General features: G+C 40.2%; 1 protein-coding gene across 1 annotated transcript; it reads right to left on the bottom strand.

The window, feature by feature from the left end:
- Positions 1 to 793: 793 nt before the first annotated feature.
- unc119a (unc-119 homolog a (C. elegans)) lies at positions 794 to 25,873 on the bottom strand. Its single transcript, XM_010866793.5, has 5 exons — positions 25,470 to 25,873; positions 5,509 to 5,622; positions 3,995 to 4,088; positions 3,417 to 3,589; positions 794 to 2,651 (listed from the first exon to the last, which is right to left on the bottom strand). The coding sequence occupies exons 1-5, from the start codon at positions 25,750 to 25,752 to the stop codon at positions 2,539 to 2,541; spliced, it is 777 nt and encodes a 258-aa protein (XP_010865095.1). The 5' UTR covers positions 25,753 to 25,873; the 3' UTR covers positions 794 to 2,538.
- Between the last annotated feature and the right edge of the window lie 828 nt (positions 25,874 to 26,701).

Genomic DNA, 26,701 nt, shown 5'->3' on the forward strand with positions numbered 1-26,701 from the left:
TCACTAAGCATTTTATTTATCAGATTATTATGTATAGTTTTGTCATTCTAACAAGCCAGCTTTGGAGTGGGTAGGGGTACATTTCCCTGCTAGTATTCATCTATTAGTAAATGACCAGCAATTGTATTCCTTTAATCAATTAGAGTTACAGGCAGACATTTAGTGCTGATAACACTCCTTAATTATTGTACACTACCGAGAATAATAGGTTTGATGTTACATTTTCCCACTATTGCAATTCGTATTTTATAGTTATGACAGTTTCTGACAGTAAATTATTTATACTCAAAACTAATAAATATTATTTAAGAATTGGACTTAATTATTTTGGGTAAATTACTTTTCTCTCAAGAGTTTGACAGAGTCTGTCATTGTAGCTAAATTACCACTGAGGATGGAATCCTGTCTGGCACAGCCAGACAGTCGCCCCCAGGCTTTTCTCAGATTGTTCTGTATGACCGAAGGCCCTAAAACAAATTTAGCTTTGATGGAAATGACATGGCACATTCTCAGAAGGGATTATGAGCAAGCTTATTTCTTGTATGACAGTACTGAGACATACACTGTACAGTTTTTATTTATTGCTCTGAATCGATAATTGATTTTCTAGTCTGTAGATCATTTGATATTTGTCTGTTCATACAATTAAACTGTTTCAAATTTTTGTCCAGATCTATCCAGTCATTGTAAAATAGTTATAATTTAGCAATTTGATCCTTGCCTGCTTCCAAATAGCTGGTAAGTTTTATTTTTACCATTTACATATCAGGTGGAAAAATGACAACAAGACACATTCCAAAAAACCCAACATATATTTATTTCCCAGAGTGGTAATTCCACTGTCCAAACTTTAGATCATTTTTATTTATTTTACAATAAGCACACTTGGTATAAATAAAGTTGTAGATCTCTTGACACTAAATATTGTATGCTGGATATCAAAATGAAAATGAATTACTATCCTTCACCTTAAAGTAGCTATGGTTGCAAAATTCTGGTAACATTTTTGTCTTTAAATCTGGTTTGCAAGATTTGCCAAATTAAGCAAGAATAAGTAGGAGATCCAGGAATACTCCTACTGGAAAACTTTGGAATTTTGGAAAGCTAGTATTTTGCAACCCTAAACACAACAAATGTCATTTCAAAATGTGCCTGTTCCTTTCTACAAAATAATTAATTCAACTGCTTTCTACTGGAATTATGAAGGACAAATAACCTCATCAAAACATCAAAACAATGTTTTGATGAGGACAAATAACCTCATCAAAACATTGTATTCCTATCAGACACAGTGAGTTATTCAGAGCTAATGGCTATTAAATAGACAATCAGTAACACTTTAAATTACGTTGCCTTAAATAATATATAAATAACACATTACTAACAGTAAAAACATATACATTATATGTAGTACCAATATATTATTACTAGTTATTACTACATTTACTACGTTTTTGCATAATCTGTTATTACACAGTTTTACAGTTGAATGTTGCTCCTCATGTGTAACTACTGATGTTATTACACATTCTCTTGTACCACTATGTAAATGTTTAGATAAGTTTACATTTGCAAGTCACTAACTTTAAATGCTTAGTTATTAAATGCTTAATTACCTGTGTAGCTCTTGGCAATGGCACCATTTCATTACATATAATTACTAATTATTTATGTAATGTCACAAAAGAATGTGTACTTAGTAGTTGCACTTGTGGAACAACATTTAACATGTGAATATGTAATTACAACTTGTGTTATGTTGCAACGGTATAATAACTGACTCCGTAATGACAAAAGTACCATGCTATTACATAGTAATACACATTAACCATTATTTTCTTGTCAGCTATTACTGTGTTAGGTACATAATCATTAGAGCAACTTAATATAAAGTGTTAATAGAAATCCAAGAAACAAGCAACTTTTCTGACTTTCTTTAGGAGTAAAACATTTGCCAAAACCCTAGTAGAAATACATTGGATTTGCTTGACTAGAACACATTGTGATGATGTTAAATAACAGAGTGTCTGTGTCACTTGGTCCTGCAACAAATGGCTGGGTCTGTTTGTCTCACTTGTTCAAATAGCTGATTAAGCAGCCCACTGTCCATTTCTTGTTTTCTCCATTTTCTCTTTAGCACACTGACTGAGCCCTTCAGCACACACTAAAAAGACATTCATTGTTACTGGCCCATCTAGCTTCTGCTAGATCAGGCCACATGAAATGTGTCAAATGAATAATTAAGACTGTATGTACACACCTGCAACACTCTCTGTCAGACATAGAAACATACAACTTGACAGGTTATTGCAAGTGTCTGGAATTGCAATGAGGCAATAACAAGCATTGGGGAAATCGGATTGGAAAAAGAATTCCACTTGTGCAAGAGACGGTCCATAAGTCCTGATGCTTGTGACCTATCAGTTTGTTGTCTATTTCTCTGTCTGTCTGTCTGGTCTGTCCACAGTGCCATAGGGGCTTAAATGGATATATAGTAGGAGGTGGGGCGGGTCTAGATGTTTAGGGGGTCATGTATTCCTACGGACCACCACTGTAGGAGTAGTCTGCCTTGTTGTGCATCACCAGCTTGTTGTCCACAAAGTAGAAACTGTCAGACTGGGTCTCGTACGGGTGCAGGATCATTTCACGCACTGGGAAAGAAGAGACAAAAGACATGTCAGTGTGAGGGAGTGTGTGTGGATGTGTGTGTGGATATGTGTGTGTGGATTTGTGTGTGTGGGTGTGTATGTGGTTATGGATATGTGTGTGTGGTTATGGGTGTTGGTGTGTGGATATGTGTGGGTATTTGTGTGGATGTGTGTGTGTGGGTATGTGTGTGGACGTGTGTGTGTGGGTATGTGTGGGTGGATATGTGTGTGTGGATGTGTGTATGTGGGTATGTGTGTGGATGTGTGTGTGTGGGTATGTGTGTGTGGATGTGTGGATGTGTGTGTGTGTGTGTGGGTATGTGTGTGTGGGTATGTGTTTGTCAGCATGGATGAACTCATCCACTGAGGAACCAAGAATTATTGAAAGTGTCAGGGCTCTATGGACTTCCTCTCCAGGCTACATTACCTGAGTCATTCAGGGACAAGGACAACATTAGACATTTTTGTAATTCTGGATAATTTGGGAATAGTACATGCTTAAAAAATGTACCAGTTGCTCAATGCATATTCTGACTTTCTAAAAGGGATTTTGTGATGATTAGCTTAGTAAATGCATTACAATATGAACTCAATTGGTCAACAGTGTGTAGAGTGGAGTGTAATACATTTCTCTATTCACTGACTGTTGACATTCCTATATCTTCATTTCATATATCTCTCTGGTTCCAGTGAAATACCTCCTCCGGTCTGAGTCTGTATATGTATGTATGGTTTGTATGGTTTGTATTTCTGTGCATCTATACTTACTGATTTCTTCTGAAAGTGGGGGGAACTCGTAGATGTGTTCGCAGGTGTTCTTGCTGCTGGGCATACAGAAACCAAACTCAAAGTCAAAGCTCTTGAGAAGCTGCTCTCGGAAATAGTGCCTCTCAATCATCCTGAAGTTGTTGATGGGCATGTCTCCGACTGTGAACTCCACACTGTCAGAGAGGACATGGGGACAGACAGATTGGAGACCATGTTGGAAACACACTTCCTTTGTTTGAAACAGTCGGCTGCAGAACAAAGTAGAACTCCATGTGTCCTCATTTACCACCTCTACTTTACTAACAACTGGCCTGACTGTCCTTCATCTCACATTCTCACTTCCTTCCTCACCCCATTTCCTGTTCTCTAACTCTGACCATACAGTATGACCTAACTTCCTCTTTGGTATATGTCACAAACACACGCACACACACACACACAGGCACACACCACTTCACACTGTCAGAGGATGGTGTTGTTGACACTCCATCTGTGTGCTCCATGAGGAGGACAGCGGGGCCCTGAATCTGAATGACCAACACACTCACACAAGGATGGCCATTTTGGTGTTGACTTACGTGGCTCCGACCTGGCGCAGCTGCAGGAAGGCAGGGGTGAACTGGTAACGGACGAAACGGCCGGCGTTGGGGTCGAAGTTTTTCTTGTCGCCCGCTGCCATATAGTGACATAAGAGGTTTGGGTTGACAAGCCTGAGGCATTCAAGCACAATCTGTCTGTAGTACACCTCTCTGAATAAACATGGCGCCAGAGGAGTTCATCATGACTGCCTTAACTCACAGTGATTAACTCACAGTGGGAAATAGCACTTAGTCAGTGGAGACCTGGGCCCGGTTTCCTAAAGCACTAAGATGATCATAAGACCTCATTATCTTATCAGTGCGTTTCCCGAAAACACCGTTACTGAAGTGGCACGTAATATCACTTGTTAATTAACGATTGTTTCGGACCACTCCTTAGTCCATCGCAACAGCACTTTACAGTTTCTGTGAAATAGCGCCTCCCTCAACATGCGAGGAGTGATGATCGCAAACAGTTAAATATAAGGCAATAGAACTAATACAAATGATCAAAACAGCATTGATTTAGCCAAATTTAGACAAAGTGTGTGAGTGGAAGTAAATGTAATTGAATGCAATTGGTCAACTGAGGATAAAGAAAAACCTATGAAAAACAAGACATAATGCTATTATTTATATTCCTAGTGAACTAATCATGTTTTTATTATTATGTGACTTATATTCTATTCTATGATTTTGATTGGCTGAAGTCCACCCATGTGGTTGAATATAACAGTATCGTCTACCCTAAATATCACTACTTCGAGTTTTACTTTTTCCTATTGATGTTTAAGTAGTAGTAGAATACATCACCAGCGATATTATATGCTTCTGATAAGTAATCAAGCTCTATTGAAATGCAATAGGCTATATTAAAAAAACTTATTCATGGCCTAATTCCATTCCAAACCCCAAACGTGGCCTAATTCCATTCCAAACGGCCGTAATGTAGCACTTACGATGCACTTTATAAAGTGTGACATATGTGATGGTTTGGGAAACAGGCATAAGTCCGTCGTAACAAAGTCTTCTTTAAGGCTACGTGCATTGTTAAACCATCGTAAGTGCCACGTTATTGGGAAATGGGCCCTAGCCAACAGGAACCTTGGCTAATTCATTTAAGTCTGGGCCAAGGGAGATAAATGCTGCTGACGCAGTACGTCTTAAAACATATGTTCTGATGTATTAATATGATCATTAGCACTGTCGTAGCGGTAGCGTGGTGACGCCGGGCCGGGGTGCATGCTGTTCTTACAGGCCCCGCCCCCCTGCCGGGACGAAAAATGACTATGGCGTAGATTAACCTCACAGCCGACGTCTGACTGTGATAATCCCATAGAAAAACACAATATAAAGTAATTGTACACAACAATATTTATCACAGAGGCCAAGCTCCCCACCCATCGCAGACCCTGGTGCTGCCACACTCCCTGCCACCCTGATAGTTACACCAGTGATCATATCACTGACCAGCTGCTAACAGTATACTGCTAACACACAGGCCTAACCCTGACCTGGTGCTGGGGGTTTGGTGATCTCAAACAGCACTGTTCCTGTCTCCATGTCTCGGATCTTGAACCGCGTGAAGTCAATCATGTGAACGTTCTCTTCCGGAGAACACAGATAGTCTGAAACAGAAAGACAGAACACCTTTCAGTCAAATGCAGTACGGCTACATAAGATCCAATTGACTGTGACTTTTTAGGAACGAATGGCGCATCCACAGAGATCCACCGGGTCTGCATGTAATCATATCCGCGTTGTAAGACAATGATCATGTTGTTTCATACACATTCCCCTAAGTGATCCTGAGCAGTAGCACTGTGATCCTGCCCAGTCCAGCCACTCGGCCAGCCTATCATATCCTGACCTAACAGACACACAATTAGCTATTTGTAGTCCTCTAATCGCTGCCTCTTCCAAAATGTGACATTGATAATAACCAGTCTCCCTGTGCTAAAAAAGCAGGGCTCCAGGGTTTCACGTCACACTAACAGAAATGACAGTTTGAAATTAGTTTTGAATAGGTGGAATGGACAAAGATCTGGACAGAACTGGTGCAATAACACCTCTGGTTCTGATAGCTTAGTTGGTTAGACTATGGAGCCACACAGACAGAACCTTCTCAATCAGTTTGGGAGTTTCAGCAGTTTCCATGTGGTCATCACCATACAGTAAACTGTTCATAGAACAATAACAAAACCTGTTTCTATACCTTTCTGCCAGTAACAGATTTTTCCATTGTTGTTTGAGAAACAGTTTTTAACAAGAATTCAATGTTTTCCCATTTAAATCACCATCTATTACATTCAGGTACAGTTAAGCCTAAAGGTATTCATACCCATGCCAAATTTTGAGCCATAGTGAACTTTTATTTTACCAATAGGTTTCTTCTGGCTGGAAATGACATAAACAAGTGACAAAACACGGTAAGATATTGTGCTGGAGATACAAATGAATAACGTAACAATTTCTGTTTTTGCCATGACTTGCAGTTGACTAGTAACTGATTAGAGAACTACTGCTGTTCAGCTGTTCTCAATTTATAGGTGATTAGAATGCTCTCTCATGGTGGAAATTGCAAGACCATTTTAAATGGTATAGAAACAAAAAAAATCTAAAAAAATTGCAACAATTTCAAGGGGTATGAATAATGTTGGCATTTTTCGTAAAAAATTTATAAAAAAGTTTTGTCACTTGTTTATGTCATTTCCAGCCAGAAGAAACCTATTGGTCAAATAAAAATAACCTATGGCTCAAGATTTGGCATGGGTATGAATACTTTTGGGCTTAACTGTATGTAATTATTTCTGTTTTTTTTTTATTGGGGCTTTAGGTTTGGGGCAACTGGTTCATGAGCGTTAGCATGTGTAATGTGCGTGTTGTGAGTGTTTGCTGGATAGGTGTGTGAGCATGTGTGTGAGCATGTGCACATGAGCACACAAACAACCAAACAGTACATTACCTGTGAACGTGCGTGTTTTTATGCGTGTATCTTTGTGTGTGTGTGTAGCTGTGACACTCAGGCCTCTGGATTAGGCCTAAGAGGCTTATATTGTTTCACCGTCACATGGACAGATTGGAAGATGCTTAGGGGATTGGGGGAAACCATAGGTTGTGCTGGACAACGGTAACCGCCCCACACCCCAACCTATGTACACACTGCTGTCTCCCTCTCCCTCTCTTCAGTTCTTCAGGAACCAGATGGACCAAACTAGCTAAAGCCAGCCAATTACCAGGAGCGATGTTAAGCCTCTTGGTCACCGTGCTACATAATGACGTTATTGGAATGTTGAAAAATGAGTGTGTTTGTTAGGGCTGTCACAATGTCAGATTTTCACTACATGGTTATCGTGGCCAAAATAATTCACAGTAACGATATTATCGCGGTCTCTAAAGAAAATATAAAAGAAAAAAATTGCTGTCAGTCAAAATCCTCTTCAACTTTGATGTGCTTTTTTCTCTTTTTTGGCAAATGAATTACACTCAAAATAAGAATGTATGGCCGTGGGGTCTGTAACCGTAACTGTACAAATAAAAAAATTAAAGCATACAAAAAGAACAATTACACTTAATGGATGATGAAAAGGCCACTGATAAACAAAAGATCCACAAGGCCTAACACCCAGAGGAGTTTTTGGAAAATACAAAACATTTTCACCTGGTGAATAGGCTACGAAAAGGCCTTCATCCAAACACTAGTGTATAGGTCCAGACTCTTAGTTGAAGCAAATGCATCATTTGGCCATGAATAAGCCATGGAAAAACCGAGAGGAGTTTTTGGAAGATTACAACGTCCTTTTTTCCAAGTGAATTGGCTACTAAAACGGTGCGTCTTTCCGGATCTCTCCCAGGGGTTCTAGTGGGGCTAACGAGTTGATTTCAACACCAGTGCATAGATCCCGTCTCCTTTAAGCACATACACCATTTGTCTATAGGTGACAAAAATAAGGTATCCACAAACCGAGAGGAGTTTTTGGAAAAATAGAACTTCAGTTTCGCCAAGTGAATACGATATTATCATACGTATTATTAACATGATATCAATATTTCATTTTTTGAATATCACGGTTATCAATACCGGTATATCGTGACACCCCTAGTGTGTGTACATAGTTGTTATGACCGCAACTAGATGATTACGGTTTCGACCAATAAAGGCTCCACCCACAACACTACCGCCACCACAACCAAGAAAGAAAGCTGTGGTTACCCTGGCAACGCTGACATTGAGTTCTTGGCACATGGGAGCGAGCCTTGCCTTCCTTACTGTGACTGTGATATCTGATAAGGTTGTTGCTCTTAGAATATTGGACATCTACAGATAAGGCACTACACAGGAGGCCCATAGACAGACTGTATCCATGGCACAACACACACAGCACTGCAACGCCTGCTTCTCAATAGTAGTTCTTGCTCCCCTTAGTACAAAGAAGATCGCATCTCAATACTCTAAAGTGGCTTCCCCCCTTCATCCTTACTGATCCAAACAATCAGACAAAAGTGATTATGGAGGACGCCAGCTGAACCAGGAAATTGCTTTAACCTGTTCAGCTCTTTCATTTAAGAGTAGATGGCTGGAATGTAATACCACTGTACTGCATTATTATTGCCAGTAGCCCGTTGAGTCATCTGAACTAATAGGTCCTGAAGTATTGCAGGCTCAGTGTGAGATAGCATCAGAGACATTAGTGCCAGCAATGCCAAAAGGAAAGATCCGAGCCAGTTCCATCAGAGTCTGTTATGAAGACTCACAGCCACGTGCCGAGTAACTAACACACATAACCACACATAACCACACATAACCACACGCCCGCACTCAGACGGCAATAATTCAGATTCAGAGATAATGTGATTAGACAATCCCTGACACGCACCTTTTCCTCATTGTGATAAAGACTGAAAATAAATAGCATTGAAAAAATTTACACTATTCTTTTTTATACACACTCTAAAACCTTAGGCATTTTTTATTCAAATATTACACTCCAAGTAAGTGAAATGTAACTAATGACCTAAATGTTTGGTATGATATTGAAATCGTTTTTTATTATTCTTTTTTGCATGTAGACTGACTGATTAATTAAACTTAGCTCCACAAAGATCAAACATATACATTTTTGTAAAGTTAACCAATGATTTCTCCAATTAAATGAGAATTCCATCTGACTGTCAAAACTAAAACAGGATTCCAATAGGTATCACCCATCCCTTTGCTGAGATTTATTGGAGATTAGGGAAGTTTGGGAGAGTTATAAAAATGTATCAAACATTTTTGGCCACTGTACTATGCTAATCAAGACTTCAAAAATATGGCCAAATTGTATATGTAAAATATTAAAACTTATACATTTGTCAAGGACATTAGCTAGGATAGGATTAAAATAAAAACAACTAAACAGTTTAGTTTAGACATTTATTCCTCCTGGTTTAGATCAAGGCCATTACTTGGGATAGCAAAGTGGTGTAAATCACTAAGTCCAACAATAACTGCTTCAATGCAGTGGGCATTTTTTTTTTCTTAATTTTGTTAGGGCTCCTAGTGGTCAGTTTCAATGGCATATAATGTTATCCTGGGTACCTGGACAAACGTATAATGTCAAAGACAATCTGGAGTCATCCCTCTGTCTGTATTCTTGTCTCTATTCTCTCAGTACAGTGAGTTAGGCCTGTGTGTCGATAATAGATGAGCCTAATGTACGTCATAGCCACTCTGTTGAAGACATAACACAACTCATCCTCTGCACTTACAGGGTGATTCAATTATCAGTGCACATACTTCCGCCAGTGGAACACCAATAGAGCATTTGATTTATGTCTTAAAGATTGAAAAATTAAAACAAATATGGCGTGAATCCATGGCATGATGAAAAAAGAAGATAGGAGAGGAAAGTAGAGAACATTAAGAGAGAAGAGGTGGGAGATCAGAGATTGGGTGGTGGGAGAGGAGGTGGAGGCAAAGGGAACAGGAACAGACAGGAGAGAAGGGGACAGAAGAGTACAGAAGACAGCAGCTGAGAAGAGAAGATAACAATAAGACTATAGGCTATTGTAAATGAATGTTAATAGATCATTAACCAAATGATAGCAACAACTTGGTCCATGGTGACATACCAGAACTCCCCTGTGCAACTAGGTTAAATAAGCTCCGTCTTAAAATAGACACAGAACTATCAAAAAGACATTTCTGTCATGCCACAAAGTTGAACTCTAAATGAGTATACATACAAATATCTGTAACCTTTTCAGTAGACTTTCTCAGCTTATTGATACCATTGAGCATGGTTGTACATTTCAAAAGTTTGCATAGAATATGTACGATTTTTTAAGAAAACATGAGTGAGCAGGCAAAACACGTCTTTTATTTCTTTTGGGATTCACATTCAACGGTAAGTCATAACAGAATGGCACAATCATAAAACAAAACATGACTTTTGACCCCTGTTCAAAAGTCTGCATACCCTTAGTTCTTATTACTGTGTATTGCCCCCTTTAGCATCAATGACAGCGTGCAGTTTTTGTAATAGTTGTCTATGAGGCCCAGAATTCTTGCAGATGGTATTGCTGCCAATTCGTCTTGGCAAAATGCCTCCAGGTCATGCAAAGTCTTTGGTCGTCTTGCATGAAGTTTGAGATCTCCCCAGAGTGTCTCGATGATATTAAGGTCAGAAGACTGGGATGGCCACTCCAGAACCGTTGCCTTTTTCTGCTGTAACCACTGGAGGGTCAACTTGGCCTTGTGCTTAGGGTCATTGTCGTTCTGGAAAGTCCAAGAGTGTCCCATGAGCAGCTTTCGTGCACAAGAATGCAAATTGTCTGCCAATATTTTCTGATAACATGCTGAATTCATCTTGCCATCAATTTTCTCAAGATTCCCTGTGCCTTTAGAGCTCACACACCCCCCAAAACATCACTGAGCCACCACCATGCTTCACAGTGGGGATGGTATTCTGTTCACTATAGGCCCTGTTGACCCCTCTCCAAACATAGCACTTACGGTTGTGACCATAAAGCTCTATTTTGGTCTTGTCACTCCAAATTACAGTGTGCCAGAAGCTGTGAGGCGTGTCAAGGTGTTGTTGGGCATATTGTAACCAGGCTTTTTTGTGGCATTGGCGTAGTAAAGGCATCGTTCTGGCAGCTTGACCATGCAGCTCATTTTTGTTCAAGTATTGTCATATTGTGCTCCTTGAAACAACCAGTCTTTTTCCAGAGCAGCTTGTATATTTGCTGAGGTTACCTGTGGGTTTTTCTTTGTATCCTGAACAATTCTTCTGGCAGTTTTGGCTGAAATCTTTCTAAGTCTACCTGACCTTGGCTTGGTATCAAGAGATCCCCGAATTTTCCACTTCTTAATAAGTGATTGGACAGTACTGACTGGCATTTGCAAGACTTTGGATATCATTTTATATCCATTTCCATCTTTATGAAGTTCCATTACCTTGTTACGCAGTTCTTTTCTGCTCCCCACAGCTCAGTATCTAGCCTGCTCAGTGCATGCACATGAGAGCTAACAAACTCATTGACCTTTTATACACCGACAGTAGCAAATAAAAGACAATTGCAAATTAAAAAGATTCCCTTTCAATTGCCATTTTCAGCTGTGTGTGTCGCCTTATGTGTCTGTAACAAGGCCAAACATTCAAGGGTGTGTAAACTTTTGATCAGGGCCATTTGGGTGATTTCTGTTATCATTATCATTTAAAAAGGAGCCAAACAATTATGTGAAAATAAATGGCTTCAAATGATCACTATCCTTAAATAAAAGACAGACTTTTTGCATGATCAATCATATTTTCTAAATCAGTGCAAACATTTCACAATTTCTGCCAAGGTATGAGCACAAACTTGGGGCAAACTTAGGAGCACAACTGTATATGGGATCGGACTGTATGAATATGTGTTTTGTGTGTGTGAAAGACACAGTTTGTATTTATGAGTGTGTATATTGTCAGCAGTAATGATGCATCCCAGATGACACTTTCTTCCCTTCCTTCATGACCTAATAGGACTCTAGTCAAAAGCATTGCACTATGCAGTGAATATGGTGACATGTGACAAACAAAGACATTGTCTACATTCAGTCTAAATGTTCCAGCTGTAGTACATGGATATTTTTAAACTTATTCCTCAGTCTTTAGTATCCATGTTAATGTCACTGAAGCTAGTTGGACAGTGGAGGAATACGTGCTTGTTAGACATTGTGATGCTCTTCCCGCAAACACACTTTCAGTAGCATGACAAAGCACACCTGGGCCTACATAATACATGACAAAGCACACCTGGGCCTACATAATACATGACAAAGCACACCTGGGCCTACATAATACATGACAAAGCACAACTGGGTCTACTTAATACATGCCAAATCACAACTGGGCCTACATAATATATGACAAATCAAAACTGGGCCTACATAATACATGACAAAGCACAACTGGGCCTACATAATACATGACAAAGCATAACTGGGCCTACACAATACATGACAAAGCATAACTGGACCTACATAATACATTGACAAAGCACAACTGGGCCTACATAATACATGACAAAGCACAACTGGGCCTACATAATACATGACAAAGCACAACTGGGCCTACATAATAGCAAAGTCTGCACCCAATCACCAGATTGTCGGATGTATTGATGTTCCAGTACCAGCACGGTTCAGTGAGTCAGGACATTCAGCAGTTGCCGCTTAATCTCCAAAAAAACTATTTCAAACTGCTGGCAGTGCAGATATCTGAGAGTTTCTTGGCAGACACTTGAGGGATACCACTTTGCAGTTAAAAGGCCAGTTAACTTTGTAATCTAGTCATGGCCTAGGGTGGTACAGAGGTCTAAGCCACTGCCTCCAATCCATGTAGGCCTACTCTATACTGTAGCAGCATGGGTAAGATTTCAAAACGCTATGTCCTCTTTCAACTAAAGCATAAACAACTGCAAATATATATGAATATAATTTCCACCACATTATACTCTAAAAGTGCGACAAATCTGGAATAACCTTGATCTCTGTGTTGTTCCTTGGCTGTGTTTGGGTAGCAGCGTCACGTGAATCTCTATGTGGAGATTCACATACGTAGAGCTACTGTTGTGAAAATGTCAAAGCCATTGAATCTACATTAACCGCAGAGTTTATGTTTGAGTTTATGATTTCGTTGCGGTGTGGGCAGAGGCTGATAATCCACCTAAAATATGCTCACGCAATGGCAAGGGACCGCACTGCAAGAAAGCAAGAGCTCCAACAGGTCTAGCCGCGTTAACTGACTCAACCTCCAGTCCCCGCGGTTATATTGACGGTCCAGGCGGGTTTACGGTAATCAAATGTTTTTTTGAGAAAAGGCGAGTTGCATGGCATTGCTATGCTTAACACATTTTTGTAATAATCTGAGAACTACAGAATAAAGCCATAATATGCATCTCAAAGTAAGTTACGTGCTTCTCTGTCACTCAGTATGAAGCATATGGAGTTAGATAGAAGCACTTGATCTAAACAACGCTACGCAACCTTTATGTTAGAGCAGCATTTTCTATGTTTTCTGCTTTAGGGTTCTTCTTCAGAATTTCACTTCGTCCATTCAGTCCGGCGGTTGCAGGTGGTTTATTTGGAATTATGGGTCTGTGTGGGTAAATAAAACAGCTTAGGTGTGATAGCAAAAACAAAATCACAGAAAAACAGATCATCCAGCCCCATATACGTGTTTGGTGATGTGTGTTGGTGGCATCACAAGATAATGTGCATATAGCCACCGTTGAGCAAGATGCACTGACACGCGAACATTGGTTAAACTTAATATTGAATCACAATTTCCGGTTACACTTTATTTGTATCCAATTACAATCTATCCAAAAAAGTAAATTCTTGCTAAGGTTAAGATTAGGTTAGGTTTCGAATAAGTGTTAGTGTAAGGTTTAGGGAAAGGGTTAAGGTTAGAAATAGTCTGATATTTAAGGTATAGGGTTAGTGGATATTGAAATTGTTATTTGAAATGTTATTGATAGACAGTAGTGTCACACTAACGGAAGCACAGTGATTCCTCTTCATTCTGTTAATAATGTGAGCTTGTGGAAGTGCTTATGGAGGGGCGGCAGATACTGTTTGTGTACTGAAAATAGTGTTCACATAGTGTGAGCTCTACGGGCCATTCTGTGAATGAGTGGTTCAGATACTGCGTATCACTGTCTCTAGTCTACAGTAAATACTGTATTAGGATGTGCTCTGATTGTATAGACTGATCTCTGCTGCTCCATTTGGTGGAGGGCTCCTGGCTGCGAGCCCTTTGGATGTTTCCATGTTCATAAGCGCTATGCATGCTTGATTGTGCTATTGTGTGCATGAGGGGTCTTCTTCATGGAGGTTTGACTGAGTGTTTATGAATAACATGAAACCATGTGCTGTGTGTACATCCATGTGTGTCTTTGTGCTTGTTAACTGTGTAACTATGTGCTTGCTGACAGTGTGTCTATGTGCTTGGAGAGGAGAGCACTACTTCACTTCCTTTTACAGCGTCACCTAGCAACACTCCCTCTGATGCCATGCCATTCTGCGTTCTGCTCCACCCACCAACCCCTCCTTCATTCCCTCCACCCCACTCCCCTCTGCTTCACCTCTCCTCCGCTTCACCTCTCTTCTCCTCCACCTCTCCTCTCCTCCACATCTCCTCTCGTCCACCTCTCCTCTCCTGGTCTCAGATCTGTTTGTGATGTATCGGTGTAATTCATTATGGTCAGTGTCATGACAAACATACAGATCTAGGATCAGGGTAATTAATTGGTACATTACAGTGATCTGTCTCAAAACTTTTGAACATGAGATATTTAAGTTTTTAATAATTAAATTGGCAAACATATCTGGAAACATTTTATTTGTCATTATGGGTATTTATGTGTAGATTGATGACATTTTAAATGTATGTGTATCACAAGAAATTGTGGAGAAAGTGAAGGTGCCTGAATACTTTCTGAAGGCATATATATATATATATATTTATGTATATAGTGGCACACCCTATCCTGCGTTAGTGTCCGGCCAACACTGCAGGGAGAACCACCTGGTCCAGGTTGCAAAATGGGGCCTATTCTTGAATGCAGCTCAGCTGCCACCCCTTGACGAGGAACAGCTGCCCCCAATCAGGCCTTGGCAGGTGGAGGATAAACGGCCCCAGGAAAGCAGCTCCGGGTAACAGGAGTTGAAGAAAGAGGAGAAGAGCGGAATGCTGTACCCTGCCCTGTGGATTTTTATATTTTATTTTGGGTCATGCTTTTTCTGCCATGTTTGGTTAATATATGCCCTCCAGGGCCTGAAACATTGGCACTGTCTGTTTCCTGCGTCTCAGTATACAGTCCTCTCTCTCTTTCTCTCTCTATCTATCTATCTATCTATCTATCTATCTATCTATCTATCTATCTATCTATCTATCTATCTATCTATATCTATATATATATATATATATATATATATATATATATATATATATATACACTCAACTAAAGGATTATAGGGAACACCTGTTCAATTTCTCATTAATGCAATTATCTAATCAACCAATCACATGGCAGTTGCTTCAATGCATTTAGGGGTGTGTTCCTGGTCAAGGCAATCTCCTGAACTCCAAACTGAATGTCAGAATGGGAAAGAAAGGTGATTTAAGCAATTTTGAGCGTGGCATGGTTGTTGGTGCCAGACGGGCCGCTCTGAGTATTTCACAATCTGCTCAGTTACTGGGATTTTCACGCACAACTAGGGTTTACAAAGAATGGTGTGAAAAGGGAAAAACATCCAGTATGCGGCAGTCCTGTGGGCGAAAATGCTTTGTTGATGCTAGAGGTCAGAGGAGAATGGGCTGACTGATTCAAGCTGATAGAAGAGCAACTTTGACTGAAATAACCACTCGTTACAACCGAGGTATGCAGCAAAGCATTTGTGAAGCTGCAACACGCACAACCTTGAGGCGGATGCGCTACAACAGCAGAAGACCCCACCGGGTACCACTCAACTCCACTCTACAAATAGGAAAAAGAGGCTACAATTTGCACAAGCTCACCAAAATTGGACAGTTGAAGACAGTTGAAATCTGAAAGATTGTTGCCTGGTCTGATGAGTCTCGATTTATGTTGAGACATTCAGATGGTAGAGTCAGAATTTGGCGTAAACAGAATGAGAACATGGATCCATCATGCCTTGTTACCACTGTGCAGGCTGGTGGTGGTGGTGTAATGGTGTGGGGGATGTTTTCTTGGCACACTTTAGGCCCCTTAGTGCCAATTGGGCATCGTTTAAATGCCACGGCCTAAAATTGGGCATCGTTTAAATCCCACAAATCTCCATCAACTGCAAGATGCTATCCTATCAATATGGGCCAACATTTCTAAAGAATGCTTTCAGCACCTTGTTGAATCAATGCCACGTAGAATTAAGGCAGTTCTGAAGGCGAAAGGGGGTCAAACACAGTATTAGTATGGTGTTCCTAATAATCCTTTAGGTGAGTGTATATCTGTGTCTGTTAAATATATAATTTATATATATATATATATATATATATACACTCACCTAAAGGATTATTAGGAACACCTGTTCAATTTCTCATTAATGCAATTATCTAATCAACCAATCACATGGCAGTTGCTTCAATGCATTTAGCGGGTGTGGTCCTGGTCAAAGTAAGAAAAAGTGATTCACCAGACCAGGCCACTTTCATCTATTGCTCCGTGGTCCAGTTCTGATGCTCACGTGCCTACTGTAGGCGCTTTCGGCAGTGGACGGGTCAGCATGGGCACCCTGACTGGTCATACGCAACAAACTGTGATGCACTGTGTGTTCTGACACCTTTCTATCAGTACCAGCATTAATATTTTCAGCAGTTTGAACTACAGTAGCTCGTCAGACCACACAGGCCAGTCTTCGCTCCCCACTTGCATCAATAACCCTGTCGCCGGTTCATCGCTTTTCCATCCTTGGACCACTTTTGATAGGTACTGACCCCTGCAGACCGGGAACACCCAATAAGGTCAGATCCTTAGCCTTGCCCATTTTTCCTGCTTCTAACACATCAACTTTGAGGACAGACTGTTCACTTGCTGCCTAATATATCCCACCCACTGACAGATGCCATGAAAACGAGATCATCAGTGTTATTCACTTCACCTGTCAGTGGTCATAATGTAATGGCTGATCTGTGTATTTACAGGCCTATACACCATGTGTTTGTAGTAAGAACTACACACAAGCAAAAGATACTACTGTCTAGTAGGGTATTCTACAATTAACTACAGAACACTAAAGACTTCTTTCAATACTAAACTGTGGCTAAAATCATTTTTGTGCGATGGTCTGACACTGATAATGTATGTCTTGCCTCCAGTGCATCAAAGCTAATGAAATTAAAATTAGATACAATCTTGATTCAGGCAGTTTCTTAAGAATGGACCTTTATGAAACGACAACTTGGCTCTTTGTGGTATCCCTCAGCAGTAAACAATTGGCATCTACAACATGGTTCGATTTCAGTCCCAATTTCAATCTATAGATGTTCTATAGATAGTAATACTATCAACAAACTTTCAACAAAGCAGACAGACGACTACTTGCTAAGGTTTAGGGCCGAGTAAGGTTTTGAATAAGATTTAGGGTAAGGTTTAAGGTTATGGATTGAATAAAGGTTAGGAATAGGGTACAGGTAAGGGTTAGTGTTTGTAAATACATAGTTAAAATGTTACAGATTATCAGTACACAATCTGTAGAATATCTACAGGCACACTTTTGGGACCCATGGTTCCTATAGATGAAGACCTGACACGAAAAGACCATTCATGGCAATCATCAACAGCAAGTGACTGGATGACATTTATAGCTCCTAAAACCCCAGATTAGCCAGGGGGAGACTTTTCAACCACCGGCTTTGCACATTTCTCCCTCTTTCTTGTTTGATAAACCCAAGCTGCCAGTCAACATAGATAATACATGGATTTGATTTGGCTATTAGAATGAGCCATTAAATATGTCCCATATAATACACAGGAACACCTGTTTAAAGTACATGCCCAAACCCAACATACCTACAATTGAAATAGCTGTTCAGTTTGAATGTATTGGTGAATAGTACTACGCTTTTTATTGAGCTTCTTCAGGCGACATATATCAGATATGCCGCCTGTAGGCCACCAGTTGATTGGATGTGAGGTTCACTGAGAGGTTATTATTTAACAGCTAAATGCAGATGACATTTCTTCCCTCTAATCAGCTCAGTCCTGTTGACTGCACCGTCTATAGAAATCGCAGCTCGCTTTTGAGCGTAAGGGTGAAAGGTACTGTGTGTGGAGAATGGTCTCGGGGGCAAAGTAGCGGGAGGGTTTAAGGTGTGCATTTGAGGTGCATTTGACTGGGAGGTAAGTGTTTCTGTACTGTTGCACTTCAGAACAAAATTTGCTTTGCATGTTAACACAATGTTCTTTGGGGCTGGGTGTTACATCTCGCTAACCATTGACAAGGTAACAAAGAGACTGCCACATAATTTCGCCAACCATAAATGATACTCCAAACAGCACCTTATTCCCTATATAGTGCACTACTAACCAGGCAGAATACAGGGGGTACGGTTATGTCCCCATACCATATGACATTCAGTCCTCCATCACAATGAGTGGGGCACTACAGAGTATAGGTTGTCATTTGGGACACCGTCATCACCTCAAGTACTGTTCCATCTGTACTTAACAGACTTACACAATAGACACACTCACATATACATCCACATCCTTTTCCTGTATGTAACCAATGTCAGCGACTAACTGACCCAAAGCTCAACTTGTGGGTGTGCAGCATTTTCTGACATTCCTGCGACTAACAAATAAAATGTTATTTCCTGTTATGCAGTACAACAACAGAAATCAACTACAATGACGCTGTTCAGTATGTTGCTCCTTTATGGCGATGCAGGCCTCCTGCTTTGTAGTGCAGCAGTCTTTTGGAACAGTCTACAGAGGGCATTTACACACAGCGAGTTACAGCAGAAATCTTCAGTCAGCAGAACACTAGCTTGGGGATTTGATGATCACCATGGGGGTGCTGTTGTGAACAGGTTAAACGGATTAACCCTTTGGAGATGTAACAGTTAACTGAAGTGTCCCATTTTGACAACAGTCGCTCGAAGGTTGATCCAGTACTCCTTCAGCCCCAGACAACATTTTACATTACATTTTGGTCCTTTACCAGACGCTCTTATCCAGAGTCTCTAGATGACTAGGGGAGACAACCACATATCACAATCATTTGTATATTTAGCCTGAATAATGCAGTTGTGGGCCGTCAGCCAGTGTGATTTTTTGTAAAATATTTGGTAGGATATTTAAGTGCATCTGTACTGCTTTGTCTTTAACAGCATAACATTAGGCGGTGGTAAGACTTTGGCTATAAATATAGGCCTATTTCTCACACACACACGCACATATACATACACCACTCCAAAAAAGATGTACTAAGTGATAACAATGTATATAATTTCTGTTCACTAGATAATTGTTGTGATTCAAACAAACCTCTGTTTAATGTTTTTAAAACTAGTTGTTTAGCCTAGTGTTCACAATGTAGGGCCTACTCAGGCTAGGGTTTAGCAGTCAATTCCTTACCCCCTGAACAAGCAGTAGAAGTGACTGAACAACTGACATATAAGTTAGATTCTGTTGGTCTAATCTTATACTTTATTATTCTTTAAAAGAACTTAGAGGAGCAAATGTAATCAGTGGTGGAGCAGTAGAAGGCGCCGTAAAAGGTGCTTCTTTACAGGTATCTTCCTTTGCTTCATAGGAATTAAATGAACCCAAAATGTTCTTTCAAGCACCTTAAGTGTACTCTTAATACAAGCTTTAAATAAGAACATTCTACGTCGTCAAAATGGACATGGAGCTTTATGCCAGGCTAGAGCCAGGTTTTAGGCCCATAGGGGGGCACATCTCTCTGACTTCTTCTAATATCTACTAAAACAATACATAACTGTGCCCCCACCCAGGGTCATACAGCTACCTTATAAAACAGAAAAACGGTTCTCTATTCTGATAAGATTATATGTCAAACGTCAGAAAGAATGGAGGCCTGTTCAATGAACACACAAGGGTCGAAAGCCTCTCAGGTGTGTTTCATTGTTCCAAAGGGCAGTTGAGGCCAATGTGAATTCAGTTCATCACATCATTTGCGATTGATGAACCTGTGCCCACACACACACACACACACACACACACACACACTCACACTTCCACATGTGTGGCGTGACTCAGCTCTCTATGTTCCCTAGCCTGTCTGGAAAATGATTTGCCTACACCAGTCCACACCAACACACAACATGACGTTACGGCACAGACACATTCAAATATAATAATATGGGTAACAATAATGACACACAATAACACTGGTTAAACAAGGGTTTGTCTGACAACAATATAATATTCAACGTTCTGCATAGTTGCTTACACTTCCTCACGCCCACAAACCCACACACACACACGCACGCTAGGAATCAGGCCATTGAGCCATTCTGACAAAATGAGTCTCTTCATCAGAAGACGATAAGTCGATGGCAATCCTCATACGTCAATATGCCAGTTAATAGATAACACGTTGTATAATGGAGGCCGGTCTGATGCGAAAATTGACAGAATAGGAGAGCGAAGAAAGGAGAACAGAGTAGAGGAGTGACAAAACAGGAGAAAAGACAGAAGATTAGACAGTATTCGGTCCTGCCCACTGACATCAGATTAATGACCCCTCCATAGAAAATTAGGAGACCTTGTGACAGCTGTATAGAGCAAATTTAAAGCAGGCCAGTCACTTAGATCAATATTATTTAAAGCTGCAGACATTTTGGTGACAGTCAGGTCCAGAGAGTGGAAATATAGTCAGGGAAATGTAGTTTATTTTATCAGACAGGCAGGTGGTGCAGTGTTTCCCTGGTTTAATTAAATGTCTCTATAGATGCAGATCCAGATAAAGGAAATGGAAGAGAAGTGGACTGAACTAGCAGAATTAGAGATTCACTCCTGGAGAGGTAATGTACACACTGTAACATGTTGTCTGTTCATTAGAAGACGATCACACTTCAGACAAACCAACACGCACAATGAGGTCTGACCAAATGGGGGTGACTAGAAGCTTCCATACAGGCACCTCGTTTCACCTTGTTACATGTCGTTATTACAGACATGTGTTGTCCAAAATGTTCGATCTGTTGGAATTTTAGTGGTGCACATTAGTCTAGTAGAAATTCAAAACATATTGAATATTGAAATGCAGACTGGACACGTATGTAATTATATTTCTCCTGTAGAAGCAGACTGCGTGGTGATGGGGGTGCATTGTAGGTCCAATTTGCACTCCTTACATTCTATTAAATGCATTACCATCTGTATGCTGAATAAACTCATACAGTGACTGCTCTACTTGATTTGCTTACTTGCCATTCCTGTATCTGAAAAAAAGTGTGCTTCCCTCCCTTATAAACAAACCACTGTCTCCCTGCCACACAAAAATGGACACACTGCCATGAAACTCATTTACAAGCAAGAATTACCATAGCTTCACTGTTACAACGTTAGTTCCTGTCCATATACAGGCAGTTAAGTGAAAAATGTACTCCATGGATCTCTGCACAGAGGTCTCAACATACAAAGCAAATTTCTGTAGCATATGTATCAACTGAATAATTCAGGTTATTTTGTTCAATGATAGAAAATGCCCTGTGATACAAATGGAGCTACATAATCAAAGAACAGAATTTGATAAAATTGCATATCCTAAAGGGGTAATATTAGATATATTAGCAATATTAGATATAACCCATTTGATCTATGGTAGGGCTGCACAATTCTAGGAACTTGCCTTTTAATCAGAAATTTTATGCCCTGGAAACACATTTCCAGATGCGTTCCTTTTTTGAGTTTTATGTTACATCCTGCTTTACACTTAAGCATTAATTAATTATCAGGTCAAATAAGCACCACATTTCATTCCTTTCTGACATAATCCAGATTACATGTCAGTAGAGAGCAAAGATTAGCAGTAGCCAGCTACCATGAGTGATTTATGTATTATCTCACCACCGCAGCTGAATTCTGCTCTTTCTCTGAGGGTTACAGAACCAAAACACCATTATTGGACGTTGATATGGATACAAGGGATGATGTCAGTGAGCTAGTGTGCCTTATTTGATGAGTACCTCTCTGGATGATGATAAATGTGTTTTTCTAATGGTACAGAGACAGTAAGCAAATCTTATTATATTTAAATGACACTGAGTACTCCATTGAAGGCCTTACCACCGTTAAGTTAACCCACAAGCAGCAGGCCACTATTTAAGATGGAATTAGAGGGTCAAGTACAATATGGATGCATGTCAAGTCTCTAAGGCCCTAGAAGTAGCTTATGGTGAAAAGATAATGGGCTAGTATCGTACTATACCTGGCCTTCATTATACTGTACTGCCCTGTACATCCTCTACTGATCCGAAAGGTAAATTGGTGAAAGCAATATAACAGCCACAAGTCGGTTGTTTAAACTTTGTGAGGCAGAGAAGGACAAAAGCTAATTTTCTTCCTAGGTTTTTATCTTTCTGTCATTGACTGCTGTTGTGGTTTTAGGCCAGGTACCTGTTTCATTACAACACCAGTAATGTTCCAAAAACAATTTTTTTTTTTGAGGATTCCCCCCCCCCCTAAATCCATGCAAACAAAGAAGAAAAGAACATAGAATAATTACAGTAACAATCAATACAGGACTAAAAAGAAAGACATTTACTTTGACCAGGGCTCATAGGGTTCTGCTACATAAACGTCCATATGCTTGGTATTCATCTTTTGGCTGGCTGTATCTGTGTGGTTCTTGTGTAACAATCTAATTGCAAATCTTTGACTAGCCTCTGGCTGTATCAATGACAGTTGGCAGGCACAAAGCATTGACCAACCTGCTTCAGGTTGGCGGAAAGGCTTTATAAAAGCAGTTTTTTCATCAACAGAAAGAACCACAATATTAATCCCTGCCTGTGTGGTTCAAAATAAATGTACAATACACACACACACACACACACACACACACACTGACCTATCTCTTTATTCCTTTTTCCAACTCATACTTTTCCTCTGTCTCACTTACTCTCTCTCTCTTGCAAGTGAACACACACAAACAGGCACACATTTTAAATGCTTTCTTTGATTACACAAATCAATATTTCCATTAAAAAATGATCAAAACATTACAAAGGTCTATGTTCAACGACACTCAAGGATAAAAAACAGCAAAGCTGCACTAACAGCTGACACGGAGCAGTTCGCCCTTTTGTTTTATGTAGGCCTGCGATCTGTAGACCGAGCACAACTAGCCTGACTACCAAACACCAGCACTCTCTCCTGCACTTTTGGAATATAATTAAAACAGAAAACTGAACATTTTGGTAAAATATTATAAAATGGGTTTGTTTGGCATTGTTAGGTTTTGTGTTTAAGCTAAAATACAAGTAGTGGTGTGGGTGTGTCAGCAACCCAACCGGAAACCAAATAAAGCTTGAATTATTCACTCTTGATTAGCGATCATTGCATTCACACTCTGTTCTCAGCAGCAAACGCTATGTGGAAGATATTTCTTTCAAAAGAAATAAAAATTCCCTCTCCCATGCCCCCACACACATCTCATTTTTTAAACCTATATTCTAACAACATAAAGTAAATTTGTTTAAACCTATTTATGAAAGCTATGGATGCAATGGGCTTGGCTATAAAAAATATTCAGACCTCTTCAATTTAACCACATTTTGTTGTGACTTATAATATAATTTATTTAATATATTTTGCTATAAATATACACAAAACACCCCAAAATGACAGTCTTCTTGGGGATGCTGGATTTGGGAAGTTTCCACCATTCTTTCTTGTAGATCCTTTTGTCAGATTGGATTAGGAGTGTCAGTGAAATGCTATGTTCAGGTCTCTCCTCGGATGTTTAAGGAGGCCACTCAATGACATCCACAGTATCCAGCATTGGCTGTGGGCTTTAGGGTTGTGGTCATGTCAATGTCTGATGTCGTCCGCTCTGGGGTAGCACTTTGCATTCAGACTTATCAGTTGGAGTTTGGCCTAATTAGATCAGAGAATCTTTTTCCTCATTCACCCAGAATCCCTCAGATGGCATGTCATATCATCTCAATAAGAGTCATCACTGGGTTCTTGGCCACCTACCTGACCAAGGCCCTTTTCCCTGGATACTTAGTTTGGCCCGGCAGCCAGCTCAAGGAAGAGTCTTGGCGGTTCCGAAGTTCTACCATTTCACAATGAAATAACCCACTGTGCTCCTTTAATGCTTTAGCAATTTCATAATACCTTTCCCTAAAACTATGCCTCGACAAAATTCTATGTTTGGGATCTATGGAGAGTCCCCTAGACTTTATGTCTGGGTTTTTACTCTGACATGCACTGTGAGATGCAGGACCTTATATAGACAGAGGTATGTCTTTCTAAATAAAGTCAAATTAATAAACTTTACTACAGGTGGATTCCAATCAATCTCCAGGACATCCAGAGGACGCAGCTTACATATGAGCCAAATTTGACTGTAAAAACAGAGGTCTTGAATACTGATATACATGAGCTTTCCATTTTCAGCAAATTTGCTGTTCGCTCAATTTAAATTATATATCTTTTAACATATATATATATATATATATATATATATATATATATATATATATATATATATATATATATATATATATTTAATATGTGTGTGTATGTTAAAACTTTTCAAATGTCATACTGTCCAACAAAGCCCCAAAGTTGCAAAATATCTTGAATCTCAGGAAATAAACTTACTTGGGTAAAATTACTTGGCTAAGTCCCCTATCAACATGGTTTTATCAAGAGATGTGGAAGCCACAACTGAATCTGACCCATGGCCCAAAGCAGCCCGCAGAACCGAGCATGGTTATGTCAGCAGTACTCCCTTTGTCTCAGAGGTGTAAGGTAAGGTGTATGTGAGAATTGCTTGTGTTTTTATGATTAGTGACCAGCTGAGAAAGTTTGGGGGGGGGGGCACACAGTCGTAAAGGGCTTTTAGTGAATACCTGTGTTCCAGTCTACTAAATATACCCAAGGGAAAGCATGCCGAGCTAGCCTTCTGTCATGTCTACATGATCTGTTCTGTCCACATGGTCCAAAAACAATGCAAGTATCAATTTAATTTGCCACCCCTCAAGTATCCTACTTACTAACATTATGTCGCTGGCTAAAGTGCAGCAATACGGTGAGCCCAGGTGACAGCAACCTGTCAAGACTTCAACTACACCGATGGAAGAATGGTTTGATATCTACACCAGTAACAATGTATGACCGGGGACCAGACCGTACATGCCAGCCAATGGAGCAACAGCAGGTGCACGGCGGCCTGAACTGTTCGGGTAGCATAAAGCTACCCTTCAATACCAATTAGCTTACTTACTTTCGGTGATCTTCTGTAACCCAAGTACATCCTCAGGAGTTATTACCGGGTTTCTTAGCAACTCGTCTTCCGATGTAACTGGGACACCCGCGTCTGTTGAGTTGCAGCCTTTCTTCACTTTCATGGCCAGGAGCGGTTTATGGAGCGACTGGCGGGAAACGGGGCTGCCGCAATTTCTCTCGAGACCTCCGATATCTGCGTTTGTATTATCTTTCTTCGCACTGGCGTTAGTTGCGTCCTGGCTTTCACACAGAGCCTCTGTGCTGGTACAAGAATAGCTCATTCTCCCTGCCTCCTCCCCCTCCCGATTTGGTGGAGATATAAATCAGACTCTCTCCCTCCCGCACCCAAGGCTCAATCGGCTCTCGCACTCCGTATTTAATTTAAATCTTTAGTTCTTTAAACCCATCGGTCCGTGGCTAAGGCGACGACTGAATAGTTCTGTATGTTCTGGTGCTTGGTGCGCGCGTGCGGTGGAATTCAGAACGCAGAGGAAGGAAGGATGTGGTGAGTCGTCAGCGCTAACATTAAAGCCTCATATTCATGCAAAGACACATCAGCAAAAAAGATAGCATAACATTTTGACAGAAGCTGGATGTTTTTATCCTGCATGGATGTCTCCGGAGGCCAACCAGCGCATGGTCCTGTCCACATGCACTGATTATCCAATGAGTCAGAGACATTCTCAAGACAGACCTGCGTCAAGATTGTGACAAGTTGTCAAAATGACATATAGGCTACCAAACAATGTTACAACGTTGGAATTGTGTTCTACATTTTACCACACTTGCTTTAGGACGGACAAAAGGCTTGACATGATTCACAGACATGGGCTTATAGTCTTATGTCACAAATTATGAGAAGTTGCAATAACAATTAATTTGTTCAAGGACAACAGAGAGCTACTAGGCAAGAGCTTTGGCCCAGTAACCAATCAAAAAAGTTGACAGTTGGAAGCTGTGATCAATGCCCTTGCCATAAATTGCTTATTGGTCTAGATTTATTACTAGAAACTAGAAAAATCCCCACTTGGTCAGCACAGATTATGCCAAGCAGTTTGTCCCTTTGAATGCATGTGCTAAAATCTAACACATTAAATCCCAAAATTGTTACTTTGTTAGATTTCAGAAACCTGACATCAGCACTAATGGATTGGCTGTTCACCATAATCTATGAAAATGCAGTACTATCACTAAATATAGTTATAAAACTCACAAGCACAAAAACAAAAT

Source organism: Esox lucius, chromosome 1 (genome assembly GCF_011004845.1).
Source record: "Esox lucius isolate fEsoLuc1 chromosome 1, fEsoLuc1.pri, whole genome shotgun sequence".
NCBI lineage: Eukaryota > Metazoa > Chordata > Actinopteri > Esociformes > Esocidae > Esox > Esox lucius.

Bases quoted from the DNA above. Each gene is read 5' to 3' on its own strand.
- unc119a (XM_010866793.5), bottom strand. From the start codon at position 25,752: ATGAGCTATTCTTGTACCAGCACAGAGGCTCTGTGTGAAAGCCAGGAC. The intron at 5,623-25,469 runs GTAAGTAAGCTA...TTTCTGTTTCAG, and splicing joins GTTACAGAAGATCACCGAAA to ACTATCTGTGTTCTCCGGAA. The intron at 3,590-3,994 runs GTAAGTCAACAC...CCTCTCTGACAG, and splicing joins CTGCGCCAGGTCGGAGCCAC to TGTGGAGTTCACAGTCGGAG.